General features: G+C 39.9%; 1 protein-coding gene across 1 annotated transcript in view; it reads right to left on the reverse strand.

Moving 5' to 3' along the window:
- LOC135577008 (dymeclin-like) overlaps positions 1-27,850 on the reverse strand; it is a 225,210-nt gene that overhangs the window by 92,546 nt on the left and 104,814 nt on the right. Inside the window, 4 exon segments of the mRNA XM_065044447.1 lie at positions 1,542-1,679; positions 1,681-1,707; positions 21,990-22,108; positions 24,021-24,134. Of these exon segments, the coding sequence (XP_064900519.1) occupies positions 1,542-1,679; positions 1,681-1,707; positions 21,990-22,108; positions 24,021-24,134 (398 nt within the window).

Below are 27,850 nucleotides of genomic sequence, written 5' to 3' on the forward strand. Positions count from 1 at the left end.
AAAAGGATAGCCTGGAATGAAAACATGAGATTTTACAATCTTGTGAGCTGATATATAAAAAATATCATAATAATAATATATCTCAACTGATGCACAACTCCCATGTTAGAAAGTAATACCAGTAAACTATTTATCTGTTTCAGTATGGGGACCAACTAGATGAACTTTTTGCTCTAAAAACTTCACAAGCTTGTTATAGGAAAATATATATATTATTATCAGTGTTTATTTTCATCAATAAAGCCACTTTGCTTCCCAAGGATGATTTTGCCAATGTTGCAGCAATTTCACTGAAACAAGCTGGAATAATTAAGCTATTTATTTTATGTTTTCAGATTCTATCTTAAACAAGCTTTTGGTGTGGACTGCCTTCAATATTATTATTATTCATTTTTAAATAATCCCTTTGAAATCTTAGTGTTTTGCCTACTTTAATACCATACCCCTGTTCCGAATTAATCTGGAAAATGCCCCTGGGATGTCTCAATTTTCATCTCCTGTTGAGATCCTTCAGCGTAACTCTCCATCATGATGTACTACTATAAAACTTCTTTGTTGTTGTTGTTGTTGTCAGATTTTCTTCACTTGACAATCAAGCTGGTTTTACTCATATTTCCTGTGTGGTCTGTTGCTATTGTACGCTGGGAAGCTGCATTTCCACCCTGGCTGCTTTCCATCTTCACATTTTATTCCTTGTTTTCCTAAAACTTCTATAGTGTCTTGGTTAAGATATTTAATTATCAACAGTGAAATAGTAAAACTTAATTTTAACTTGGAGTAAACAGCTTAGAGAAAACAGTTGGGTATTGCAAGTAGAATTTATTTTTAAATTTCCTGCTATTTTACAGTTTTTGTAGAACGTCTATAACTCTGCATCACGAACAAGGATTTTATATTGTCATTTTGGGCTGATGGATTCTCACTGTTCTTATTCTGAATAATCAAAACCGATCAGGCATATAAAAACAGACAGATCTATCTTAATTTATCATTAAGTGCCATGACAATTTACTGAACTTGAGGGCAAAGTTCTATCATACCCATTCTTGAAAAGCAATTTGTAGAGACAGTGTCACCAAAATAAGAGGCATATTAGTATTAGAGTATTAGAGACTTACATGTATGACAAATTATATCTCTGCACTAATTCCAAATGAACTATGGAAGCTTTGGGAATCACAGTTTATGTTCTTAAGTCATAGCTTTGGAATAGGATTAAAATACTTGAACATCAAAAGCATTAAAAACTTCCAAAGGCCACACATTAATTTCAGAAGTTGTGTTCTAAATTATTATTATTATTATTATTATTATTATTATTATTATTATTAACAACAACAAAAACAACAACAAGCTATTATTAGACTCCCATTTCCACCAGATTTTTTTAGGATATGCATCAAGGATGCCATGAAGACCCAAACCATCCCCTTAACAATTTAATGTCATTTTTCAGTTTACTGAAAAAAAAACCCAAACATGCACAGATCAGTCACGGAACGTGCAGCATGCAGTGAATGGAGAGCAGAGAGGTTAATAACCTGGCAGCATAGGATCTGAGAATGTGAGAACAAGTTAAAGACAAGAGTTCCTCTCCATTGTCACTGCGGGTCAAGAAGCAATGCTGCAGTGTGGAGCAGAGGGAGTGGGGAAAATACAGTTTGTCCAAGACATACACGTCTCCGCAAGTGGCGGCAGGTATAGCTGCAAGACAAGGGCAAAGGGAGAAAAAACAGAACAGAAAAAAAGAGGTATTTGCCTTTGAGAAAGCTAATTCATGGTTTCATGTCCTCAGGTTTTGTGCCAAGAGTCAATGGAAGCTGCTGAGCAAGCAATGGAGCGGTTTCACATAAAATGAATTTGTTCACCTGGGTTCAGATGCTGCTTCTGTCACTACTGCAAAGGGAACTCACCAAGTTGGAAATCAAATAAATTGTTTTTTAATTTTATTTTTATTTTTGGAGGGTTGACAATGCATTAAGAAGTTTTTTGCCTCTCTCAGTTCACCTTGAAAATATAAATGCATGTGTCTGAACCAGGTTTACAAAGTTTACCATAAAAACCCCTGAGAGTATTCACAAAATTGAACTGATTTTCATGGAAACTGAAATCTTGCTTTAAGGGAAAAAAATCACATGGAATTACTGAACTGCTCTGGGATTCCAGGGGTAAAATATTCCTGTAGTGAGTTCTAGTTCCTCAAACATGGTGCTTTATCATAACAGAGTTACGCACTTAAGACCTGGAGAGCTTTTTTGTGAAAAACTACATGAAATAATGATAAAGCCATCAATAAAAGATTGAATATTCATCCTAACTGACTCTGGATGCTTTTGAGTAAGAGTTATTGCTATGTCTACTCACAGGATATCCTCCCACTCATCATGGAAAATTAATTAATTTGAGTAGTTGACCTGCAACAAACTGCATCACCAGTCAAATACTAAGCACATAGATCATATATAACCATATATAACCTCAAACATCTATTATCATAGGGTTTAGACAGAAAATACTTCACTGTATAATGGTGTAAAATACACAAGTGTGATAGCCCAGCTCACAGGGGACGTCTGCCCAGGGTGTAGATTGTGGTAAGTCCTCCAAAAAATACCTCAAGCAGCATAATATCCTGTGAGATAAATAAAACAGGTCTTTGAGATGCTTCTACCAGCCTGTTTGCCATCCCTACAGCAGCATGAAGCAAAAAACCCCCTTAACTCTAGGCTGGAACCTCCTCACTAAATCAAAAAACCCATCATTTCATAGCTTCAGAGGTTGAATCTCGGCCAACAAGTTCACCTACCGCAAGCGCCTGCATTTCACGGGCCAGTATCCCTCTAGAATCCCTTTAGCGGACATGTGCAGCTAAAAGACTCTTTCAGGAGACCAAATTGTGTAGTTTGGGCAAGGAACAGGCCAGAAAAGAGTCTCACCAATGGCTGATCCTTGGGGCTTCAAGTCTAAGGCTTCATCAAAACCAGTGTCTTCAACTGGGTTCAAGTCAATTACTTACCTTTGCTCTGGAAGTTGAGGAACACACAATCCCTTTTGACATTTCATTTGCCAATATATTAATTTTCAAAAGAGAAAACAGCTGCAAGGAGGCAATTTCTTAAGCCATCGTGCCTTTTTGTTTTGACCACAGCATGTTTTGAGCAACCCTGGCTCTTCTCTCCACAGGCTGGGGATGGAGAAAATAAAAAACGGTATTTCCAGGATCCCACACCAAGGGGAACCCTCAAAACACAAGTCTGCCCTTCCAGTTACCCACAGAATGCTTTCCAAAACCAGATTAAAGAGCATCTTTTAGAATGTTGCTTCTTAGAAGATTTAAATGGTCATGAGTCCATTTAGTATATTTTACCAGTCCCATTACTTAGAAAATTGTACCTTATTCCAAGCCTGTGTAGGCCTCATTCCAACCTTTCGATCTCGTTAGACTCTTTAATCAAGAAGTTGTGGGAGCTTTTTATTATAATTTATCTTTGACCCCTGCCAATGCTCTCCATAGACAGGAAGAACAAGACTTAAGCCCCAAAGTGTGATGATTACATTTAGGCTTAACTACCAAACAAAAGGAGAAATTTCCCAAAAACTTCACCCAGAGGGTTCATGCCTTGTTGAGGCAGACATAGGACATCAAAGACTAAGCGACTCCATCACTAAATCCTCTAAGCTAAACCTGAATAATAAAATCAAAACTTAGATCCCCGAGATATGTACATTAAAATAAAAAAATTACATCCAACTTTCACAGACTAATTGTGGATATTGAGTTTGAAATCAGACTGACTTGATACACCTGAAATCAGTTTTCCAGCAGTTGCTCTATCTACAGTTACATGTTACTGGAATTTTTGTTTTCTGCATGTTTTATGGGGCATTTTACTTTTACTTTACAGCAAAAGGCAATCTTTAGCTACAATACAGTACTGAAAAATTTGAAAAAGCAATATTGCAGAAAATAAAGAACATTATGTTTGATTCATGGTGTGTGTATATTATTCATGTATTCTGTTTCTGAGGACAAAACTTTAGCTCACATGGTACTACAATCCTGCTCCAGAAGAAGATTATAAATCCCTCTTATAAAAACTAAAAGCCATCTGATCAACATTTTGAATTCTTATAACAAAACATTGCAGTGTCAAATTCTAATAGCTAAAAAGTGGAGTGTTTGGTTACATAAGTCTGGGAAATCAGGGCTGGCTTGTGTTACCCCAACTGAAATATATATATATATGTATGTTCTTACATAATAATAAACTTTCACTTTTTTTTTGAGGTAATAAATAAAAAAAAAAAAACCTCCTCTAATGCCTTCTCACTACACAAATATTACCATAGCTATATTCTCTAGAAATTTCAATCTATTAAAAGAAAAAATAATTCATTTGCTCCGTTAAAACTTGATTTATCAACATTCTTTGTCTTAAATAATCATGGATATTGAAGTCACAGAACCCCAAAATGTTCAGATCCAAACCAACAGAGGTTAGCATTAGTATTTTAGAGACTAAAGTGCCAGGAATCTGTCCGGTAGTTCCATCTCTCACATCAGATCAGTTGTGATTCCAGAATACAAACTGGATGAAAATGAACATGGAAACCCAAGGACATCTTTAACGTAAGTAAAGATGCTCAGAACTGACAGGGATCAAGTTAAAGCACCAAATTCAATCCTTTTGAGGTCAGAAAGTGGCATTTAGATGTCTTCAGGGGTTTATTCCCATGGGTGGTTTTTTTTTGTGGGGTTCTTATATGTTTTTCACTTTCTTTACTACACGTAGTGGTTGGGGAATTGAAAAAAAGACCAAAATCAAATAAAACATCAAAACCAATACAGAAAAGGCTCATTTGCTAACCATGATGTGTATTTTTGAATAAAAATATACCTAAAATAATTTGAACCTGCCATCTGTGAACAAACCTGTAAACTACCTGATACTCGAGATTTTTTTCTACTCATGTTTTTGGAAACTGAATATGTTTCCTTCCCTGATCCTGGCATTGTCTGATCTTGCCCAGTAGTTGGTATCAAATGAGAAGGCAGGGAGGAAGCTTCAGTATTGGCTGAGTAAATGAGAAAAAAAAAAATGGAAAAGAAAAAAAAACAAAACCAACAACAACAAGGAGAAGAGCGGAGGAGAAGAGTGGAGGAAGATTTCAGTTGGAAGGGACCTACAACGATCATCTAGTCCAACTGCCTGATGGTTTCAGGGCTGACCAAAAGTTAAAATACGTTATTAAGGGCATCATCCAAGTACATCTAAAACACTGACAGGCTTGGGGCATTGACCACCTCTGCATGAAGTCCGTTCCAGGGTTTGACCATCCTCTTGGTAAAGAAATGTTTCCTGAATATAGAATCAGAGAATCATTTTGGTTGGAAGAGACCCTCAAGATCATCAACTCCAACCGTTAACCCACCCCTGGCACTAACCCATGTCCCTGAGAACCTCATCTCCACATCTGTTCAACCCCTCCAGGGATGGTGACTCCACCACTGCTCTGGGCAGCCTGTTCCAATGCCTGACAGCCCTTTCTGGGAAGAAATTGTTCCCAAGATCCAACCTCAACCTCCTCTGGTGGACTTGAGACCATTTCCTCTTGTCCTATCCCTGGATCCCAGGGAGAAGACCTCAGCACCTCCCTCTCCATGTCCCCTGCTCAGGAAGGTGTGGGGAGCCATGAGATCACTCCTCAGGCTCCTTTTCTCCAAACAAGCCCAAAGTCCTTAGTTGCTCCTCACAGGACATTCCTCCAGCTCTGTCACCAGCTTCATACTCTCTGGATGCATCAAGGGCCTTCACAACCTTCTTACATGGTGGGGTCCAGCACCCAGTGCTCAAGGTGAGGCCGCACCAATGCTGAACAGAGTGGGACAATCCTTTTGTTTGACCAACTGTTTACCCCATGTTTGGTGCCCACCAGGATGTGGTTTGTCCTCTTGGTTGTCAGGACACAAATGGATGCCAAGGCTTCCTACAGCTTTCCCAACTCTCCCTCATCATCTGGAAGCCCTTCGATAACCTTGTGTAAAACACTCAGATGATCAAAACCAATAAGCAAATGAGATTTTGCTAGAGATTCTTCCAAACCTGCCATTTCTCATGTTTCTCTGAAGAAAATTCAATGTCCTAAATGGTCATGGCAACTGTTTTGGTTTAGGTGATCAAATTGCTTCAATTTTTTAAGTCCAACTCCATGTAATTCAAGAGGTCTACACAAAACTACAGCCACAGACTAAACAGTTCACAAAAATAACAGCTAAGAAATAGCAAGTGCTGAAATTTATGATCTGCTCACATAAATTTTGCCATCCAAAATTTTAAGGACAGGTTTTGAAAAACTGTCCTGGTTTTGTTAAAAAACAGGTTTCTCTTTTAGTGAATTTTGCCTGTCAGCTAAAGCCTTCATATTAGCTGCATTTTCCTGGAGAACCAGACACATGGAATGCTAACTTATTCATAAGGACAGATTCACATCTCGCGAGAGGGGCAATGAGAAACAGGTGACCAATAAACTAACCAACGGTGTATAACATTTCATTCATATAAAAGTGGGAGATCACGAGGATCTCGTCCTTTTGCCCTTTTTCCTCCTTCTTCGTCCCTTTTTCCTTATGGCCGACATTAGGAGAGGACCTTGCTAGTCGTCCCTGTGAACTGAAGGCCTAGTGACAGACTGAATCCAGCTCCGGTTGGCTGCAGAGTCCAATCCAGGACTTTGGGTGCCAGCTCTGCAGTTGCTGAGACTTTCAAGATTGGTTTTGTATATTTTATATTATTTTCTCTGTTCTTATTAGTAGCATTAGTAAAACATTTTTAATTTTTCCAACTCTCTTCTCTCTGTCCTTCTTTTCCTCCCGATCGCCTGTCCTTAGTGGGAAGGGGGTAGAAGGAGGGGTAAAGGGGGGAAGGGGGAGAGGAGGTTAACAATACATCTGCCAGGGTTTTATTGTCACCCCGCAATCTAAACCCTCGACAGATAATTGGCGCCCAATGTGGGGCGAGAGAAAGGGGTAAATTTGGAAATTTTTGGCTTTTCTACTGCTTTGACGTACCTTTCAATTTTCTTGGCACGGTGCCAACTCATAGACTTGTGATACTTGCGTGTCTGTTTGCTTTGGACATTATTTAGTGGTATTAAGGTAAAGTGCATTACATTGATTTAAAGATGCTATGGCATAAGTTGTATCAGTTATTTTCTACATTGTGCTCGGTGATTCCTTATCTGTGTTGGGCCTTCTTTCTGAATCGAAGTATTCATTATATAACAACAAGAAATTGGACAATGGTCATGATGATACTGTGTGGTTTGGCACTGGTTTATTTCATTATACTGCAGCTGATAATGAATTTCTACTCATTTCTGCTTTACCTTGAAAAGCCTCCGGGAGAGATAAAGCAGCAATATGGTTCTGTGTTTGCTAATTGGTCAAGCAAATCTTTAGAAAGGCTGACTAACAATACTATTTTTTTTTGCTAGGACAGTTTGCAAATGTTTTAGAGAGCTTTGAATATCCTTGCAGCTTTGAGAGAACTACGATGGTGCTATTTGGTTTTCTGAATGTGTGTCAGTTTGTGTTACTGTTAAGAGAAAGTAGATTCAATAGGAGGTTTGCGTCTCTTTTTAGTCCTGAGATTTGCGGTGTGTCTTCGGAAGCTTTAGCAAAAAGCACTCCTAGCTGCTCAAGAAGAAGCAAAACAGCGAGAGCTGCCACTGCAGCCACTGCCCCCCTAATCGCGGCTTCACAGGCTGAAGCTACAGCTCCTCCGCAGAGTTCCTCTGCCAAGGTCGCTGCAGATAACATTACTTCTCCAGCCTCAAAGGCTAACAAGGCAGCCCCCCCTTCTTCACACACTGGTCACTGTTGCTGCTGTAACCACAGCAATCACTGTGACAGTCATTCAGACTCTGGAAATGAATCAAATGATGGTAAACCCATATCAGCATCAGTTGCCGGTTGTAAGAAAGTCACTAGAAAGACTACTCGTGCAGCAGGTGATGGCACAGGGCCAACATCAACCCAGGGGGCACCATCAGCGCAGGGAGGAGATGAAGTGACCACCACTCGGTCCTTTTCTCCAGGTGAACTGAGAGATCTGTGAAAAGACTTCAGTCATCCTGAAGGTGAGAATATTGTAAGCTGGCTGCTCCGATGCTGGGACAATGGGGCAGAAACATTTGAATTAGGTGGTGAAGCCAGGCAGCTGGGATCTCTGTCAAGAGATTCCACCATTGATAGGGCAATTTCAAGAGACTCTACTGCCACTACCCTCTGGACCCGACTCCTGGCAGCTATGAAAGTAAGATTTCCCTACAAAGAAGACTGTATATCCAGGTTAGGGAAATGGAATACTATGGAGAGAGGTATCCGGTTCCTGAGAGAATTAGCTGTGCAACAGATCATCTATTTTGGACCAAGCAGCCAAGAGGGGACAGACCCAGATAGAATCAATTGTACACAACCTCTGTGGCGCAGATTTGTACAAAGTGCACCCCCTGCATATGCTAAGTCATTGGCAGGAATGGTCTGGTCAGCTGGAGGTGTACAAGATATTACTGAAGTGATTGAGCAGCTCCGGAAACTTTGAGGACAGCCTTGCTGGTTCTCTGCGGGCTTGTGTCTCTGCTGTGGAAAAACTGTGTGAAAAATCTGATGACTGTTTTGAAAAGCTGTTGCAAGAAATCAAAGAACTCAGAGAAGACATGTACCATTCACGACCTGTACGAACCTACGTTTCAGCTATTAGGAAAAGGCGTTTCCAATCTCGAGAGAGAGGACAGAGGCAGCCCACAAAAAGAGGTTCACTGTGGTTCTTCCTACATGAGCAGGGAGAAAACATGAATAAGTGGCATGGAAGACCTACCTCAGAACTTCAAGAACGAGTACGTCAGATAAAAGGAAAAACTCCTAGGAAGGTGGCTGCTCCAGTTTACAAAAGGAGCAGAAGAGATTCTGATGCTCTTGAAGGAACCTCTAATTCACACCCAGAGACTGTGCAAAACAGAAATTAGAGGTGCCCTGCCTCCAACCAGGTGGAGGAAAGGGATAACAGAGTTTATTGGACTGTACAAATACGATGGCCTGGTACAACACACCCCCAGGAGTACAAAGCTTTAGTGGACACTGGTGCTCAGTGCACAATAATTCCTTCTAATTATAAAGGAACACAATCCATCAATATTGTTGGAGTGACTGGGGGATCCCAGGAACTGACTGTTGTAGAGGCTGAAATGAGCCTAAGTGGAAAAAACTGGCAAAAGCATCCCATTGTGACTGGTCCAGATGCTCCGTGCATCCTTGGCATAGACTACCTCAAGAGAGGGTATTTCAAGGACCCAAAAGAGTATAGGTGGGCATTTGGTATAGCAGCTGTGGACACTGAGAAAATTGAACAGCTGTCTGATTTGCCTGGTCTTTCAGATGACCCTTCTGTTGTAGGACTGCTGATGGTTGATGATGATGGCCAAAGAACATGGTATTGAGTGGGTATATCATATTCCATATCATGCACCAGCCTCTGGGAAAATTGAAAGGTACAATGGTTTGTTAAAAGCTACACTAAAGGCACTTGGTGGCGGAACCTTTAAAAACTGGGATTCGCATTTAGCAAAAGCCACTTGGTTGGTCAACACCAGGGGATCAACCAATTGAGCTGGGCCTGCCCAATCAGAAATTATTCGTACTGTGGAAGGAGATAAAGTCCCTGTAGTACACATGAAAAATATGTTAGGAAAGGCAGTCTGGGTTACTCCTGCCTCAGGCAAAGTCAAACCCATTTGTGGGATTGTTTTTGCCCAGGGACCCGGCAGCACCTGGTGAGTGATGCTTAAGGATGGAGAAGTTCGGTGTGTACCTCAAGGGGATTTGATTTTAGATGAAAATATTCAATACTGAACTGTGTGATGTGAATTGCCATACTAACAGTGTTTAATAAGTGTCTTTCAGATCAAGACAGTGATGATGAAACCAGAGCTAGCTTCTTCAAGTGACGCCTGACAACTTCTTCCAAGTTGATGTATTTAACCCATGAACAGTGGTCATGAGATGCACTTGTACCATTTTTCCTGCCCTGGGAGACTGTTGTGACAAAATTAACTTAATGAACTTTTCAAAGGATGGTCCACTGATTAAGATTAATTGCTCCTGTGTATATATGTACATATGTGTGTATATATATATATAGTAGTAGTGATTAATTAGATTGTATTGATAGATTGTATTGATAAGGTTTAAGTATTCAGTGAACGGCATATTATAAGGGGTGGGATGTCCTGGTTTTGTTAAAAAACAAGTTTCTCTTTTAGTGAATTTTGCCTGTCAGCTAAAGCCTTCATATTAGCTGCATTTTCCTGGAGAACCAGACACATGTTTTGGTAAACCTAGCAATGGAATGCAAACTTATTGATAAGGACAGATTCACATCTCACGAGAGGGGCAATGAGAAACAGGTGACCAATAAACTGACCAACAGTGTATAACATTTCATTCATGTGAATACTTCATATAAAAGTGGGAGATCACGAGGATCTCGTCCTTTTGCCCTTTTTCCTCCTTCTTCGTTCCTTTTTCCTTATGGCCGACATTAGGAGTGGACCTTGCTAGTCGTCCCTGTGAACTGAAGGCCTAGTGACAGACTGAATCCAGCTCCGGTTGGCTGCAGAGTCCAATCCAGGACTTTGGGTGCCAGCTCTGCAGTCGCTGAGACTTTCAAGATTGTTTTTGCATATTTTGTATTATTTTCCATATTCTTATTAGTAGCATTAGTAAAACATTTTTAATTTTTCCAACTCTTTTCTCTCTGTCCTTCTTTTCCTCCCGATCGCCTGTCCTTAGTGGGAAGGGGGGAGAGGGAGGGGCAAAAGGGGGAAGGGGGTGGGGAGAGGAGGTTAACAATACATCTGCCAGGGTTTTATTGTCACGCCGCAATCTAAACCCTTGACAACACCACAACAGCACTAAGTAAAACATGCAAAGCCACTTACGTCCTTATTTAAATCAGAAATTTGATATTTTCTCTACTGAAGTAAGTCAACTGCAATTTTAAAGTAAATATATCAAAGATGAAAACATAAACAGCACCAGGCCTACATCTTTTTAAAAAACACAGAAACGTAGCAAATTGGGCAAGGTATAGTAAAGTGCTCTAAAACCAGTATTCACTAACTCCTCTAATAAATACAATCTAGTCTGAAACAGCATATTCAAGATTCAAAAGAAAAATTCCCAGTGCTAATGTTTAAGTAATTGCGATTCATAATCTTCCTCTCAATGCACGCCAGATTTTATGAAGACTATAAATCTTTAATGTTATTGAGAAAAAGGTCTTGAAGACATACATGCCATATGTGTTAGCTCAGAGAAAATAGATTAATCTGCACCAATAGAAAACAAAACAAAACAATTCTGCTAAGCCTGAATAAATATTTAGGTCATATTGTTTCTGCATCAGAATTTGAATAATGCACAGCAAATAACATCTTTCGCTGAGTTTGAAGACTTAATTGCTAGACTTTCAAAAGGGAGTTATGCTACAACATGACTCTATGGGAAAGCCAGTACAAAAGCCTTTTTTTGAAAGAAAAAAAAAGGAAAAAAAAAGTATAAGTTAATTAAAGCAGCACATGTTAGTCAGCATCCCAAACTACCTGTATACACACAGGAAGAAAGTCCTGATGTGCCTCGAAGATTTTACTACTGTTTTTGTCAGATAATCTATGTTCTAGGAAGTCCTCTGAGTCATTCCCAAAGTCAAACCCAACCAAAATACATTCTACACTGACTAAAATATTACATAGATGATAACAACATATTAAATCACTCATTCCATGACAATGACTAAATATTCTCTGCCTAAAATATCATCTATTAATGTTATTTCATACAGGATAAACAGCAAACAAAAAAAGCCTATCTGCCTTCTTGCCAAGGGTAAAATACATCCAAAAATATTAGAATTTTGGACAAAAGCTTTGATTTCTGTTTAGCACTCTGTCGTTGATGACATGATGAACTGTGGTAATGATGAACCACAGTAGAAACGACACTAATTATTCGATTTGTAGTACCAAGATTGACTTGCAAATGTCCATGGAAAGGTGGGTTGGACTGGATGATCTCCAGAGGTCCCTTCCAACCTCAACCAGTCTTTGATTCTGTTCTCAAGTAATCCCTGACTTGATCCTTTCTCACTACTGGTACTTTCCTTCCTCCTTGATCCCCGCCTAACTTCCTAATCTAAGTAATAAGGTGACTCCTCTTGGCTTTCTAAAAATGCTCTGTTCTTGCAGGCCTAATTTTCAGATACACTAAATTTATATCTCAAAGCATGGAGTGATGACAGGATTTTAAATTAAATTATAGCAAAATAGCAGTTTGGAGGGGAAGGGTCATTATAGGGTTAAAGGTGCCATAACACCACAGAATAGAGAGGCAAAAAAAATATTTTAATATGTAAGAAATTATTATTTGTGATAATGTGTCACAGACATAATTTCCCATGCCCCATGGCAACATTTTGTCACAGAAGCGGCCAAATGTACATGACAGGCTTATGAGAGGATTATCATTTTTACACCTGAAAGTATTTATAGTAAAGAGTGCAAGGGAATGAAAACCGAACAAGTTCTGGAGATGTTTGATAGAAAGAAAATCAAATGATAAATATATGAGAGTCTTCTCTAGAAAGGCCAAATTGCCTCAAGACAGCTGAAGTTCTATTAAAAAGAACAAAAGGATTTATTAGAAGCAGACATGAAGAGCTGATGACCATAAGAAAAAAAAATATATGAAAGAGCTGGGAGAAAGCGTCTATTTGGTACTGAAGTTTGAGATGAAGAGCAAAGGTTTTAATCACCAGATGCAGTGGTTATTTGGAAGGCAGCTTAAGAGATGCTACTATGGGAATGTTGCTTTTGAAACCTCCCGCGCTTTTGTCCTCTGGCCAGACACTCATGATAATTCACAGGCTCCACATGGGATTGCAGGAGATGCCGACAACACCCATGTTAATGTCAATGTTTGCATCGCAGCCTGTTTCCAGTAGGATTCAGCCCATCTGAACCCATGTAAATTCTGGTATTTGGAGAAAAACCTACTTAGGGATGCACCCAGGAGTACAATTAATGAGTTACAGAACGTGTTTCTACACAGCTTCACAGAAAATGGATTTATTCATTGCAGAACTAAGTGTATTTTACCTAAAACCTGTTCTTTCCTAAACTTCCTGAAGGCTATTGCCATTAAACAGGTCAAGTCATTCAACAGTTATAAAGACCTGATGCACATTAAAGTTGTTAAATCCTCATTCTTTCCTCTGCACTTATATTTTCACTGTCCATTTAGAAGCGTCAGATGTTTCAAAGTACAATATTCTCTTCAGGAGCCATGCAGACAACGGTGGAAAGGATATGGCAGTGGGAAATAGTTTGGTTTGAGTACTTAAGAGATTCAGAAATGTGTTAATTGTTCTCTAGTATTCCTAAAATCAGCCAGAAAGCCGGTTTGAAAATGTGGGGTCTGAATGAACACAAAATTTCCACGTGTGGTGGAAAGGAAGGTTTTCAGGAGCAATTTGGGGAGCACTGATTGATTTCTAATCAAGCAACAGTTTTGTTTGGTACTAATGCTTACTCACAGCCATAATACAATTTTAGTTCATCAGATAAATCTTTGTGTGTTTATTACTCATTCCAGATCGTAGTTCACAGTTTTTTTTCCAAAGAGAGATTTTCTAAAAAGGAAAAAGTACATGTTGTATTGGAATAAAGTGATTAATGAGCCAAATACTTGCAACTGAAAAGACAGGTTCAAGCAAGTCATTATCTTGAGTCATCTCTTAATTTCTGTTAAGGAACACTGTCCTATAAATACATTCCATTCACAACAAATTAAGAAGACAAGACCACAGTTTCTAGGATTCTACTAGAATGGCAAATAGTAGTTTCTAAAAGGCTATTAGAATCCCCTTGTTTTTGTAAATCTCAGAAATTCTTATGCAGGACAATTTCTTGCTATAAACCAGACTTTTTAAAATGTAAAAACTATGCAATTCACATCTTCGGTGTACTGTACATTAGACACCCAAATCATTGGGATACAACCTAATAAGAACTTTGGTGCCCTTAATCTATTTTTCCAGACCAGCTAAAATAAATTAAAATGGCACTAGCAGGAATGAATTAATGCCACTGGTTTTCTCCCTTTTCCTTCCTTTCACTATTAAACATGCAGAAATCTAAAACAACACAACTCAGAACCTCAGTCTGCTCTGCAAATTCATCTGTTAAATACCACTATCACAAAACCAGTTATTTCTGCACAGGTTTTCTCAAATATTTAATCCTCTCCATCAAAACAGATTCGCAAGAGTTTTAAAACAGTTTTAAAAGCTGTGAGGTTCCACTAAAAAAATCAAACTTTAATTCCCCAATTTGAAGACTATTATCAAATTGAACTGTTTCCAAAGAGCTTATGCGGCATAATAACTATAAAAAGGGTTATTTGTGATAATTAAAGATGGGACAAAGGGACCTTCTACCTCCAAGTGACACTCTCCATTGCATGCAAGAATCTGTGTGATGCTCTCAGTTCCTTGAAACCGGCATCGAGACTTCGATAAACTTCAGTTATATGGCTGCATGAATTTGCATCATGTTCATTTAATCACATGTTCTGCCAAGTGATGACTTGTAGCTTGCAAGAAACTGAAGTACCACACAATTTCCTGGATGGCAGAAGAGTAATAAGTTGTCAGAACGACTTTCTCTCCCCAAAATGACAGAATTACCATGATGGTTGTGTCTTATAGGTCAGCAGAGACACAAAAAGTGGTCAAGGGAAGAGAGAATCATCTTGTCCAAAGTTGAGCTGTTAGAGCGGTACGTATGTAGAGATCAAAATCCTTTTTAAGCCAGGTCAGCAATCAATAATGATATTTTTAAGGAGTTCTGTGCCATGAATTCTACGATACGCAGAGCAGAAGGTAACAATTCTGCTTCATGTGAGAAGATACTGAGATAGCGCACAACAACGGTTTGTCCAAGACCCTTCCATGGTTCACGCTGATCCAATCTATCTCAAAATAAAGCTGTCAGTCTGTCCATCTGGGAAGTGGCTCCAAAGGCTTCTAACAGCACACGGGGCACTCAACGGCTCACGCCAGATGGGGGACGAGGGTATTACTGTCCCATCAGGTGGCCACGCAGAATCCCCAGCAGGTTGAACCAGGCTTAAAGGAAGTTCAAAGATATTTTCATGTTGGAAACAGCTGATATTGGCCTAAAACCTCACCTCCATATGTTACCCATGGGCAAAAACAGGCAAGTCCAGAGAGACCGCTCCTTTTGTTGTGCATAAAGCTAAACCGGCTTTTTAATACGTTTGACCACAACTACCCTCAATGCATCGTAACAAAAGATACTTATTTCCTTTTAAAAATTCATTATATTTACGTTGCTAAGTCATTTGCTACTAATATCTTTTTTCCCTCATCTGAACAATTGTTGTCTCACCTTTTGTCACAGCCATTCCTACTAATTGCAATGACACCTCCCAATTTTGGACTGGCTGATTAGCTTATAAGCTTCCCCACAGCTAATCTAGGTCAACAAGCTACTAACAACAGCAGATGTTTCTGTATCAAGATGTTTATAAATTGCTTCTGTCTCCCGACAAAAGCCCCTCCACAGATTCGGGAACCTCTGTATAAAAAGTAGCAATGACGCAGTGGAGAATAAAGAGCATACAGTCTAGGAGGTTCCTCCAGTGCCTTGATGATAACTTTCTGATGCAGAGAGTAAAGGAGCTGACTAGGAGAGGTGCACTGCTGGACCTCATCCTCACTAACAAGAAGGGTCTGGTTGAAGCAGTAAAGGTTGAGGGTTGCCTTGACTGCAGCAACCATGAAATGGTGGAGTTTGGGATCTTGTGTGGCAGGAACAGTATAGCAAGCAGAATTGCAACCCTGGACTTCAGCAGGGAAAACTTTGGCCTTTTCAAGCAATTGCTAGGAGAAATCCCATAGGCAAGGCTGCTTGAAGGTAAAGGGGCCCAAGATAGTTGGTTAGTGTTCAGGGACTGCTTCTACCAGGCTCAAGATCAGAGCATCCTGACACGTAGGAAGTCAAGGAAGGGAGCCAGGAGACCTGCGTGGTTAAACAGGGAGCTGCTGGGTAAGCTCAAGTGGAAGAGGAGAGTTTACACATCATGGAAGGAGGGGCTGGCCACTTGGAAAGAATATAAAGCTGTTGTCAGGGGATGTAGGGAGGCAACTAGGAAAGATAAGGCCTCCTTAGAATTAAACCTGGTGAGAGGGGTCAAGGACAAAAGGAAGAGCTTTTTCCAATACGTGGCAGATAAAACTAACACCAGAGGCAATGTAGGCCCACTGATGAACGAGGTGGGTGCCCTGGTGACAGAAGATACAGAGAAGGCAGAGTTACTGAATGCCTTCTTTGTTTCTGTGTACCCTGCCGGAGGCTGTCCTGAGGAGCCCCGTACCCCTGGGGCCCCAGAGGAAGGCAGGACAATGGAGGAGTTTGCCTGGGTTGATGAGGACTGGGTTAGGGAGCAATTAGGCAATCTGGACATCCATAAATACATGGGTCCAGATGGGATGCACCCGTGGGTGCTGAGGGAGCTGGCTGAGGTCATTGCTGGACCACGCTCCATCATCTTTGCCAAGTCTTGGGAAACGGGAGAGGTGCCTGAGGACTGGAGGAAAGCAAATGTCACTCTAGTCTTCAAAAAGGGCAAGAAAGAGGACCTGGGTAACTATAGACCAGTCAGCCTCACCTCCATCCCTGGGAAAGTGATGGAACGACTTATCCATGGTGCCATCTCAAGGCATATCAAGGATAAGAGGGTCATTGGGGCAGTCAACATGGCTTCACCAAGGGGAAGTCATGCTTGACCAACCTCATTGACTTTTATGAGGAAATAATGAGGTGGATGGATGATGGCAGGGCAGTGGATGTGGTCTACCTTGACTTGAGTAAGGCATTTGACACAGTCTCCCACAGCATCCTTACAGCTAAACTGAGGGAGTGCGGTCTGGACGATCGAGTAGTGAGGTGGACTGCAAACCAGCTGAAGGAAAGAAGCCAGAGAGTTGTGGTCAATGGGACAGAGTCTAGTACGAGGCCTGTATCTAGTGGAGTCCCTCAGGGATCAGTACTGGGGCCTGTATTATTCAATGTATTCATCAACGATTTGAATGAGGGAATAGGGTGTACTATTAGCAAGTTTGCTGATGACACCAAGCTGGGAGGAGTGGCTGACACACCAGAAGGCTGTGCCACCATCCAGGGAGTCCTGGACAGACTGGAGAGGTGGGTGGGGAAAAATTTAATGAAATATAACAAGGAAAAGTGTAGAGTCTTGCATCTGGGTAGGAACAACCCCAGGTTCCATTATAAGTTGGGGAATGACCTATTAGAGAGCAGTGTAGGGGAAAGGGGCCTGGGGGTCCTGGTGGACAGCAGGATGACCATGAGCCAGCACTGTGCCCTTGCGGCCATGAAGGGGTGTATTAGAAGGGTTGTGGTTAGTAGGTCCAGAGAGGTTCTCCTTCCCCTCTACTCTGCCCTGGTGAGACCACATCTGGAATATTGTGTCTAGTTCTGGGCCCCTAAGCTCCAGAAGGACAGGGGACTGCTGGAGAGAGTCCAGCGCAGAGCCACGAAGATGATTAAGGGAGTGGAGCATCTCCCTTATGAGGAAAGGCTGAGGGAGCTGGGGCTCTTTAGTTTGGAGAAGAGGAGACTGAGGGGTGACCTTATTAACATTTACAGATATATAAAGGGTGAGTGTCACAAGGATGGAGCCAGGCTCTTCTCGGTGACAACCAATGATAGGACAAGGGGTAATGGGTTCAAACTGGAACACAAGAGGTTCCACTTAAATTTGAGAAGAAACTTCTTCTCAGTGAGGGTGACAGAGCACTGGACCAGGCTGCCCAGGGGGGTTGTGGAGTCTCCTTCCCTGGAGACATTCAAGACCCGCCTGGACGCCTTCCTGTGTAACCTCATCTAGGTGTTCCTGCTCCAGCAGGGGGATTGGACTAGATGATCTTTTGAGGTCCCTTCCAACCCCTAACATTCTGTGATTCTGTGATAAAAAGCATTTGCAAAAGCCAAAGCCACCCAAGGTTGACCAGTTGACGCCAAAATCTCTCCAGTTATCCTGTTTTGTGCACAACTTCAACTACCCACAGAGAGACACAGTGAAGTGCTGATAAAATAGCTCCACGTATTTAAAACCAAACCAGTATAGGAAAAGGAAGGTTCTCCAAGTCAGGGCAGTTGACAAAATTAAATTAATATTACCCTGAATCTTATAATAAAACACCTATTACAGCTATTTTTATTTCCAGCAGCTGCTTGGGATAGATTTATATGAATCTGACAATTTTCATGCTGTCTGGAATGTGATACAAATGACCCAAGTTGTATTTTATTGAGCTCTTAAGTACAGTATATTGAATATTTGCAGTTAATTCTTTCATAGAAAATAGTCTTTTAAATCTAAAACAGTTGGCAGTCTCTGCTCAGAACAGGATTAGGAAAAAGGCTGCGTGGAAATAGAATTACTTCTCACATTAAGGAATCATTAGAGCATCTGGTGAGATTTAAATTCTGACTGTCTATTCAGTTGCATTGCTAAGCAGATTTTAAGTGTTTCACAGCTACTTAATTAAAAAACCTAGGCCCTAAAACACTTTATTTAATATAAAGTACCATCTCTATAGGCATGGAAAAAACTTTTTCATTATGGATACTGTGGTTTCTTTTCTCAGGGATACTTGTACTCTCACGGTAGAACCAAAATAGGAATGTAAATAGAAATATTCTGCTTTGGCATCATGGAGCAAGTTGGGTCTGTCAGCACTGGATAAATTTAATAACAGATTTCATAAAGCAGTAAAAGGATGGATGACGTATGCCTCAAAACATCAGTCTCTTATGAAATAGGTGTGTTCATAAGTATTTATTCCTATTGCTTTTCTTGGTAACTGAAACTTTATAACTAATTTGTGTATTTTGAGAGGAAATCAGGTGAAAATATTTACTTTATGATGCTTAGGCTTGCCAGGGAACCTAAGGTTGCAAAGCTTAAAAATAACAGCATGGAGTATCTTTGGACTATGTAAGCATATATTATATAGGATATAATATATATCATGTTGCCTTTTTGGTTTGCTTCTTTAGTTGATGAGTACATTCATTTTCTGTACGTATCCTTACATTATTCACAACTATCAAAATCAGCTCCAACGGTCGGGATAACCAACATCCTTCTCAGTCTGCCATCCTGCCACGTTACACTTGGATATTTTGTGGTTATTATTTGTAATACAGCCCAGCTCAGATCCCACGTTAAGTCTCTCTGCTAAAAAACATCCAGAAACCAACTAAGAGTAGCTACTAAGAGCTTACATCTTTGGAAGAACTATGAGTTTCAGATGTGCTTTGTGTTTCCTCTAAGGTCTCTCTTACTATTTGGCACATTTCAAGTGTCATTTTACGAGTCCGTCACACAATTAAAGAGAGATAATTTGGCCGTTTCAATGCGACAGAATTTTTTTTCTTGTTTTCTGTCGTTCATTCCTTTCCGCATGCATCAGTGTCGAGCAACACCAGAAGTCTCTCTGCCTTCATTAAGAATGTCAGCACTATTATTTCACAAATAAAATTAAGCGGCAATGTTAAAGTCACATTTTAACTACATGTGTCTAGAGAGATGATGAATAACTCATCCAAACATCACAATGTTGTTGAGGCGTCGTGTACTGTCGAGGGTTTAGATTGCGGGGTGACAATAAAACCCTGGCAGATGTATTGTTAACCTCCTCTCCTCACCCCCTTCCCCCTTTTGCCCCTCCCTCTCCCCCCTTCCCACTAAGGACAGGTGATTGGGAGGAAAAGAAGGACAGAGAGAAAAGAGTTGGAAAAATTAAAAATGTTTTACTAATGCTACTAATAAGAATAGAGAAAATAATACAAAATATACAAAACCAATCTTGAAAGTCTCAGCAACTGCAGAGCCAGCACCCAAAGTCCTGGATTGGACTCTGCAGCCAACTGGAGCTGGATTCAGTCTGTCACTAGGCCTCAGTTCACAGGGACGATTAGCAAGGTCCTCTCCTAATGTCAGCCATAAGGAAAAAGGGACGAAGAAAGAGGAAAAAGGGCAAAAGGACGAGATCCTCATGATCTCCCACTTTTATATGAAGTATTCACATTAATGAAATGTTATACACCATTGGTCAGTTTATTGGTCACCTGTTTCTCATTGCCCCTCTCGCGAGATGTGAATCTGTCCTTATCAATAAGTTAGCATTCCATTGCTATGTTTACCAAAACATGTGTCTGGTTCTCCAGGAAAATGCAGCTAATATGAAGGCTTTAGCTGACAGGCAAAATTCACTAAAAGAGAAACTTGTTTTTTAACAAAACCAGGACATGTACGAAGAACATTCACGTCCTTGGGTCTTGAGATAGGTTTTAGACATCAGGGAGTGAATCTGCCTGAAAGACACAGCTATAGATGATGAAAAACACATCTGAGAAGGTTGGAAAAGGTGCCTCACAGCTCAAAAAGCTCCTTTTATAATTCCAAATTTAAAGGTTGAGGTGAGAAGCATCTGCCAAAGTCCTGAGGTCGCTGCTGCTCCGCTGACGGCTGCCACCTCTTGTGAGAAGCCAGCAGACCACACGCTCAGTCATTTCATATCCAAATTAAACCAAAATAATCCAGCTGAGCTTCCTTTGAACCGTGAACTTAAATTTTGAACAGTGGATGTCCATAAATTCAGAGTATTTTGACAAAAAGCCAAGCCACACAGAAATACACAGATCACTCCGAGATTACTGAGCGGTGATAACAGCTGGCTGGAATGGGAGCAGCAAGATAAACCTCTTCCTTGCCCAAATTTAACGAACACATCTCGCTTTGGTCGGCAGAAACAGCAGTAGAAGAAAACGGAACAAAATCAGAAACCGGGAAGAGAGGAAAAAGCTCTGAAGTGGAAAACAAAGCATCCCACTAGAAACCAGACCAAGTTTTTGAGTGTCAAGGTAGTGGATCTCACATCTAGGATTTCAGAGGCCAAACTTTGCAAATGCTTGGAAAACTCAGAATGTACATCTATGATTTGAGAAATTGTATTTAAGACAATGTCTGTGATATGTAATGGGAAAACAGCTTTGATTCAAATTCTGACCACTCGCTATCACTGCCAAGGGTATGAAAAGAGGGCGAGTATCAAGCAGGGAAAAGGTAAAAGAATGTGTTAAACCTGCTTATTTGTCCACACTTGGACAACGAACCATTTCCAAAAGAGAAATGGTTTGGAGAGAACTAAATCCTAAAGAGTAGAGATTTAAGAACAAGATATATCTCTGGCTAACCCCGTCCTTTACAAAGTGTACAGGCACGCTATTTATTTAATTTATTTTATTTATTTTATTTTAATAAACTAATAATAAGCTTTATCATCTGAAAAGTACAGTTGTAGGGTTCATATTAGCATAGCCTTGGTCACAAAATTATCATTGTGTTACATCAGATTTAACAAATAAATCTGTTGTCAGATATGCAGGAAGAAGTAAAGCAAGTTGAAAATCCAGTCTGCATAGTACTTGAGAACCAGCACTCAGTGTGTTTTTATCATAATGTGACTAAAAAAAGTAATTCACACAAATCCCTGAAAACCTCATTTGAAAGCAGCTCCTGAGCTGCTCCATTAAGAGAATCAAAATTCAGAAGTTTCTCAGACAGAGAAACTAATATTTTTTTGTGCATTCAGAACAATTTCTAGTATAAAGCAAATAATACTATGGGATTATTTAGTTATTCACTTATCATTACAGCTATTTATTTCATCGGTATCTATTAAGGCATGTAAAATTTGAGGTTTTTTACTCCTGAGATTCAGCAAAAGATGAAATTCAAGAGCAGTTTTTCTATTTTCCTGATGATCCTCTGAGCAGCATACTGATGAAGTGAGCGGAACTGTGCTGACATATTTGCTAAGGCAGCCAGACAATTTGTGTGAAGGTATTTGTCAAAATAAAAAAAAAAAAAACCACAACACTAAGTGTCCTTTTGATACACATTGATGCCTATTAAAGGAATCGTTCAAAAGACAGAGTAGTATATGTTGTTTTAAAGGACATAGCCAAAAGCATAGAGAAAAAAAATGCAAAATGTGGTGATGGTTTAAATGGTTTCTTAAAATCTAAGGCTTATAAAAGAGAGATTGTTTCAGACTTCATGTGTATGTCTTCACATATATTTAGTAAAGTTGATTTAAATGTGTGGCAGATTGCAACCCCCCTCCCTCCTTCAGTATGGCACATCTCCCTCTTCCTCTGCTACTTGAGGCTAACAGCTTCTTTGTTTGGCCCAGAGCACCCTGGCTCCTGGGACATTAGAAGAAGGGAGTGCCAAGGCACACTGAGCCACGCCCAGTGTGGGGGATGTTTGGAGGCTTCAGGGGCACCCACAGCCAGTGTGGGGGGGTGCAGAGAAGCTTCTAGAGTGCCTACAGTCAGATCTGATCAGATAAAACGGGACTCTCGTCGAGACCCAGCCCCATTTTGTGTGGGGGTCTCTCGGAGTACGAGCTTAGCCACTGTCGCCAGGAGAGCCCCCCCCTCCCTGGGATGGAGACTCCGCTTGCCTCGCTGCCACGAGTGTAATTAAACTTCTCGCAGGATTGCGAGTATATTTATACTTTTCGTGCACATATGCACGTATAACTTTCCGTGCACATTTGCACGCGTACTTTACATTATTTCCTCGCACAATCGCGAGTGCACGCTTTCCGTACTCACTACGAGTACGTGTATCTCTTTAAAAATAATCCCACACCGTGTTTAGGCAAGTGTGTACTCCTCCGGGACTCGGAGACGGCTCCGGCATTGTTTTGAGTGAAGCCACGTGCATGCACTCTGTGGACCGCCCCTCTCAATAATTTTCCTCCCCTGATATCTGAACCTGTATTTAAGTCACTTTTGGAGTGCTAAAACCCTGTTCCTCGCCAGTCTAATAAAAGTTGTTTTTGGACCTTGTTGTCCCTTAAATTGACCTGTGGGTTGCCTCCGTGACAAAATGATATCACAGATGTAACAAATATTGAAAGATTCTCCTCCTCTTCCTTCCTTTCTTTTTTGTGGTCTTATCCCTGAAACCATTTGACCAGACATGTATTTAAATAACAGCCCTATCAAAGTCAAGGGTTTTCACAGAACCAAACTTGTCCACTTATCCAATCCAACAGGGATTTATTTTTGCCTATTCAAATCTAAAATATGTATTTATATAACATAAAAGATTCCAAATCCTACAAATCCATGCCAAGAATGTCCTCGTTTCTTCTAACTCTTTTGATCATACAAGTGAAATCCTTAAGTTTCCCAATTTAAAATATATTTAAGTGATTTTTTTACTACTTGTAATGTAAAAACATCTGTGACTTGAATTGTTGAAAATATTCAAAACTGTATGATACCATGTTTGAGATAAGGTATAGAATGTATTCTTGAAAAATGCACAAAAATAATTGGATATGAAGCTATGAAATTGAAGCAGTTTTGCTTTGCTAGAGCTCAAAAAGGTTTTATGGCTCAGTCACTGTCCTACCTCATAAAAACATTGACAATAAATAGAGCTGAAATTCCCACTTCTGAGCAATTTCAGAGAGGGAAACAACCTATACAGAATAATTTCTTCTCAAACTATGGAACTTTTTCTTCCAGGAAAATAAGAAGCTTGGTGCTTGAACTATGGTCTTTAAAGAATCCTACTCAATAATATAGATAATACAGAAACTGTGCAACAAGTTCAGAAACACTTAACATTGCACTTAATTAATCCAGCTCATCTTCCCATTTCCTTCCCTCCCATAAATTCAGATGTTAGCTGGTTGCAACAAAACGAAGAAAAACTACAGACCCTGTTTGAAATCAATCCCGTTTAAGTTTGAAATCCACTTAATTCTTACCCTTGTCCGGGTCATGTTGTATTGGATGGTTCTTACCATGACCAGTATCAGGAGGCTCCCCAGCGAGATCTCTGTTAGGACACGCTCGGCATACTGAGTGATATTTTTCAGTATCTGAAAACAAAAACAAACAAAAAAGAATAAAGTTCTTGAGCACCTAGATCTGAATAAGAACATAGGAAGTCGTCTGGGCTCTCGTATTCCTTAAGATAGGTTAAGTAGCTTTCCAGTCTCAAATGTGAAAATATTTACTGTATTCTAAAGCAAAAACTATAGAAAAAGGGAAAAGAGGGAGGGGGGAGGGACCTCTGCAGTATTATCAGTCAATAGATCTCATCAACTTTATTATAAGCCATGTGGAAAACCCTAAGTGTAGAAAGATGATTAAATTTGGCAATTCCCTGATTTATACTCCCTGTGCACCACACTCCTATCTTCTTTTTGATCTTACCCTTTAATTTATAAATTCTTTAAAAACTTCAGAAACTCTTCAGTTCCACCCTAACCACCTGCAGAATGTTCCCAGTTCCTTCACATTTTCCCTTGTTCCAAGTTAAGAGCTTCAGATTTTTCAGTGCTCTGCACCATCAGGGCGGATAAAGTTTAACCACAGTTTCTGAATTTATTGTAGGAGAATCAATCTGCTCTTTCATCTTATTAATAGAATATTCAGCCATCCAACCTGGAGAAATACAGTAAAATAAGCACAAAAATTCCTAAAAACATGGAGAATATGCTCTATAAATTCAGGATTATTCTAGGTCAAAATAAAAATTTGTACTGATACAGGGAATTGACAACTAATTTATTAACACTTAATAACTAACACTTAAAGAACTAACCCTACCCCACATCACTAAAGACACTTAGAGAGCTAACCCTTTGACCCACATCACTATTGCCTAGCCTTGCTTAGCTCTGTGTAACTTATTGTACAAAAACCAGGACTTCACTGACGCCTTGCAAGGATAATAATCCTTGGGTGCATCCTTAGTGCATCCTTGGGTGAACTAGATTACAGAAACTTGGGCACAGGACAGGAGATACGCCAGTTTTAACCAACTCAGCAGTCTGAGACCTAACCAGCTCATCACACTGGACCAAAGGTGACCGTGTACAGAGAAAGAGGACTCGGGTTCACGATCACTGTGCAGCTGCAATCAGGAGGAGCCAGAGGTGGAGACTATGGAAATGGTCTCCCGGAACTCATTGTAATAAGAACCACCTTCTCGGGGACAGGTTATGAATATGTATAGGCATTCCTAAAACTTTCATGAATATGTAACACTTTACTGCATTTAACCAAGCTCACAGCTACTGTAATTTTACACACACATTAGGTGAAATGATTCCCCGTGTGTCCGGCGTCGTAAATAAATGCATACCTTCCTTATAACTTCAAGGGTTGTAAGGTCATTCCGTGCCACAGTACACAAAGCTATCGCTCTGTGTAACTTTATATTCACTATATTAAGTGTGTTTCATTAGAACTTCATGATCATTGAAAATAATACAGATGTGATAAAGAAGTGGTATCTGGAAAGCAAAAATTAAAATTTCATATATGTATTAAGTTAGTGAAATTCTGAAATATTTAAAAACCAGGACTTGGAGATACTTTCAGGAACAGAAAAAAAGGCAAAGGTGTTTACAGCTGATGTGAAAAGCGGAAATACTTGAGTTTAAAACCAAAAAATATTAACTCTGAAACCTGTAGCATCACTCATTAAAGCTGGATTTTGTTTCCTCATGGCAGTACAAACACTGAACACATTTAAATAACGATTGGATTTGGTTTTCCACTATGTAGGTTATTCCAGAGCTCACACATCTCAATAGTCGGAATTTTTTCCACCTGGTTTTCAGTTTACCATATTTACCAGTTCAAACACTAATATTTGTGATTCCCCACTTGACCATCACTTGACTTCCACTCCTTAAGATTTTAATTTCTTACCTGGGTCATATTCTTTCACTTATTGTCATTTTGGGTCACAACACAACTAAATTTTGCATTTTTGTTTCTTTTAAATTTGACAGGTGGCAAATCAAAGGCTTTACAAAAAAAATGCTGCAGTTGCAGTCAAAATAATGACTTTCCATGAATATCCCAATATCCCTAACCTATAGAGGTAAAAATTGTACCAATTCCTGAATCACCACCAAAAATTGCTGGACAAATTCAATTTACAAGCAACAAAAACACAGTTGAAGCTTCATGTTCTGCACTTAACAACCTTATGTATATCTTATTCTTTATTTATTTTCTATTCTGTTGTCATCAAAACTCTTATTCAACAGGGGATTTTCCCTACATTAAAACCTCCTTCTGAAGCAGACAGAATAATTAATAAAAAAAAATAATTATAATCCATGTCTTAATCAGAAATGAAGGAACTGACTTTGCATGTCAAAGTATTTTAGTTAAGAAATAATTATAATAAATAATTAGTAATTAAACTGCGTCCAAAAGTAGACTCTGTAAAGTTCAGGAATGCCATAAATCAAGAAGGTAACTTTATTTTTTTTTTTTTAATATAACAGAATGTGTTTTTTCTATAGATAAGGAATCCTTTCCATAGGGAATATTTGAGTTGGTATCACCATCTCTCGTCCACATTATAGTGGATTTTGGAGTGCAAATTTGAATCTTTGAATAAAGGGGAGATCTCTTTCTCCTTCCCTGCACCAATCTAACCACGTGACATTAATTTTAAGAGCATGGGGCAATAAAAAAAACCCTTAAAATTCAATAAGAAAAGCACTTCAAGGGTGGAAAAGCATGGGAAGTTCCTTTCCACCTATGGGGGGTTCTTTCCTTGTTACAAACCCTGCTGTTACCAACCCTACGAATGACGCAATGCAATTAACCTGTTTTTGGTGTGGTAATTTAGGACACATGCAACGTGAATGCCCGTTGCGACCCCAATATCAACCAGGAGCTACTCTACCTGCACCTGCTGCCACTGCTGGTAGTCAACTTGGTGGTATTACTGACGCCCCTTCTGCTCCGCCGCCTCCATATCGTCGTAGCTACTCTCAGTAAGCATTGCATAATGACCTTAGAAATTTCCTCTACAGGCCATGTCTTAGCTGATGTTAATGGAAAATCAGTCTCTTTCTTAGTAGATACTGGGGCTACACTCTCGCTTCTCAACTTTGACGTGCCACAAATATCGCAGGAAATGATTGCTATCAAGGGTGTTACAGGCTCTGTGCTTAGCCATGCTCTCTCTAAAACACTCCCTGTTACTTTAGGCGATAAAGTTACATGGGCTCGCTTTATTGTTGCACCAGGGGCACCGACTTCTTTGCTGGGACGAGATCTCTTACAAGAGTTTGGCACTCAATTGACCTATGGTAAAGGTAAAGCTAAATTGATTTTTATTGGAAGTGTTTTCACTCTAGATCATACTCTGAAGAAAGAAGTGGCCATTCCATGGGAATTGCGGAATGTCCCCTCTGGACTTTGGAGTCGTACAACTAAAGATATTGGTCTTTTGAAGTCTGCGCTGCCGGTTGTTATTAAAACTAAAGGTGGTCCCCCTCCTGCTATTAAACAATATCCAATACCAGCTGTTGCATTACCGAGTTTGCAAAAACAAATTCAAACCTTTCTCGATGAAGGGATTCTAAAACCTGTTATGAGTCCATTTAATACCCCAATTCTTCCAGTTAGTAAAAATCGACTAGATGAGGATGGAGATCCTGAGTACCGTTTTGTACAAGATTTACGGGCTATCAACGATTATGTTGAAGCTCCGCACCCAGTTGTACCAGATCCAAGTTTAATTTTAACCGAAATTCCATCTTGGGCGCACTGGTACACT

This window comes from Columba livia, chromosome W, assembly GCF_036013475.1.
Source record: "Columba livia isolate bColLiv1 breed racing homer chromosome W, bColLiv1.pat.W.v2, whole genome shotgun sequence".
In the NCBI taxonomy this organism is placed as follows: domain Eukaryota; kingdom Metazoa; phylum Chordata; class Aves; order Columbiformes; family Columbidae; genus Columba; species Columba livia.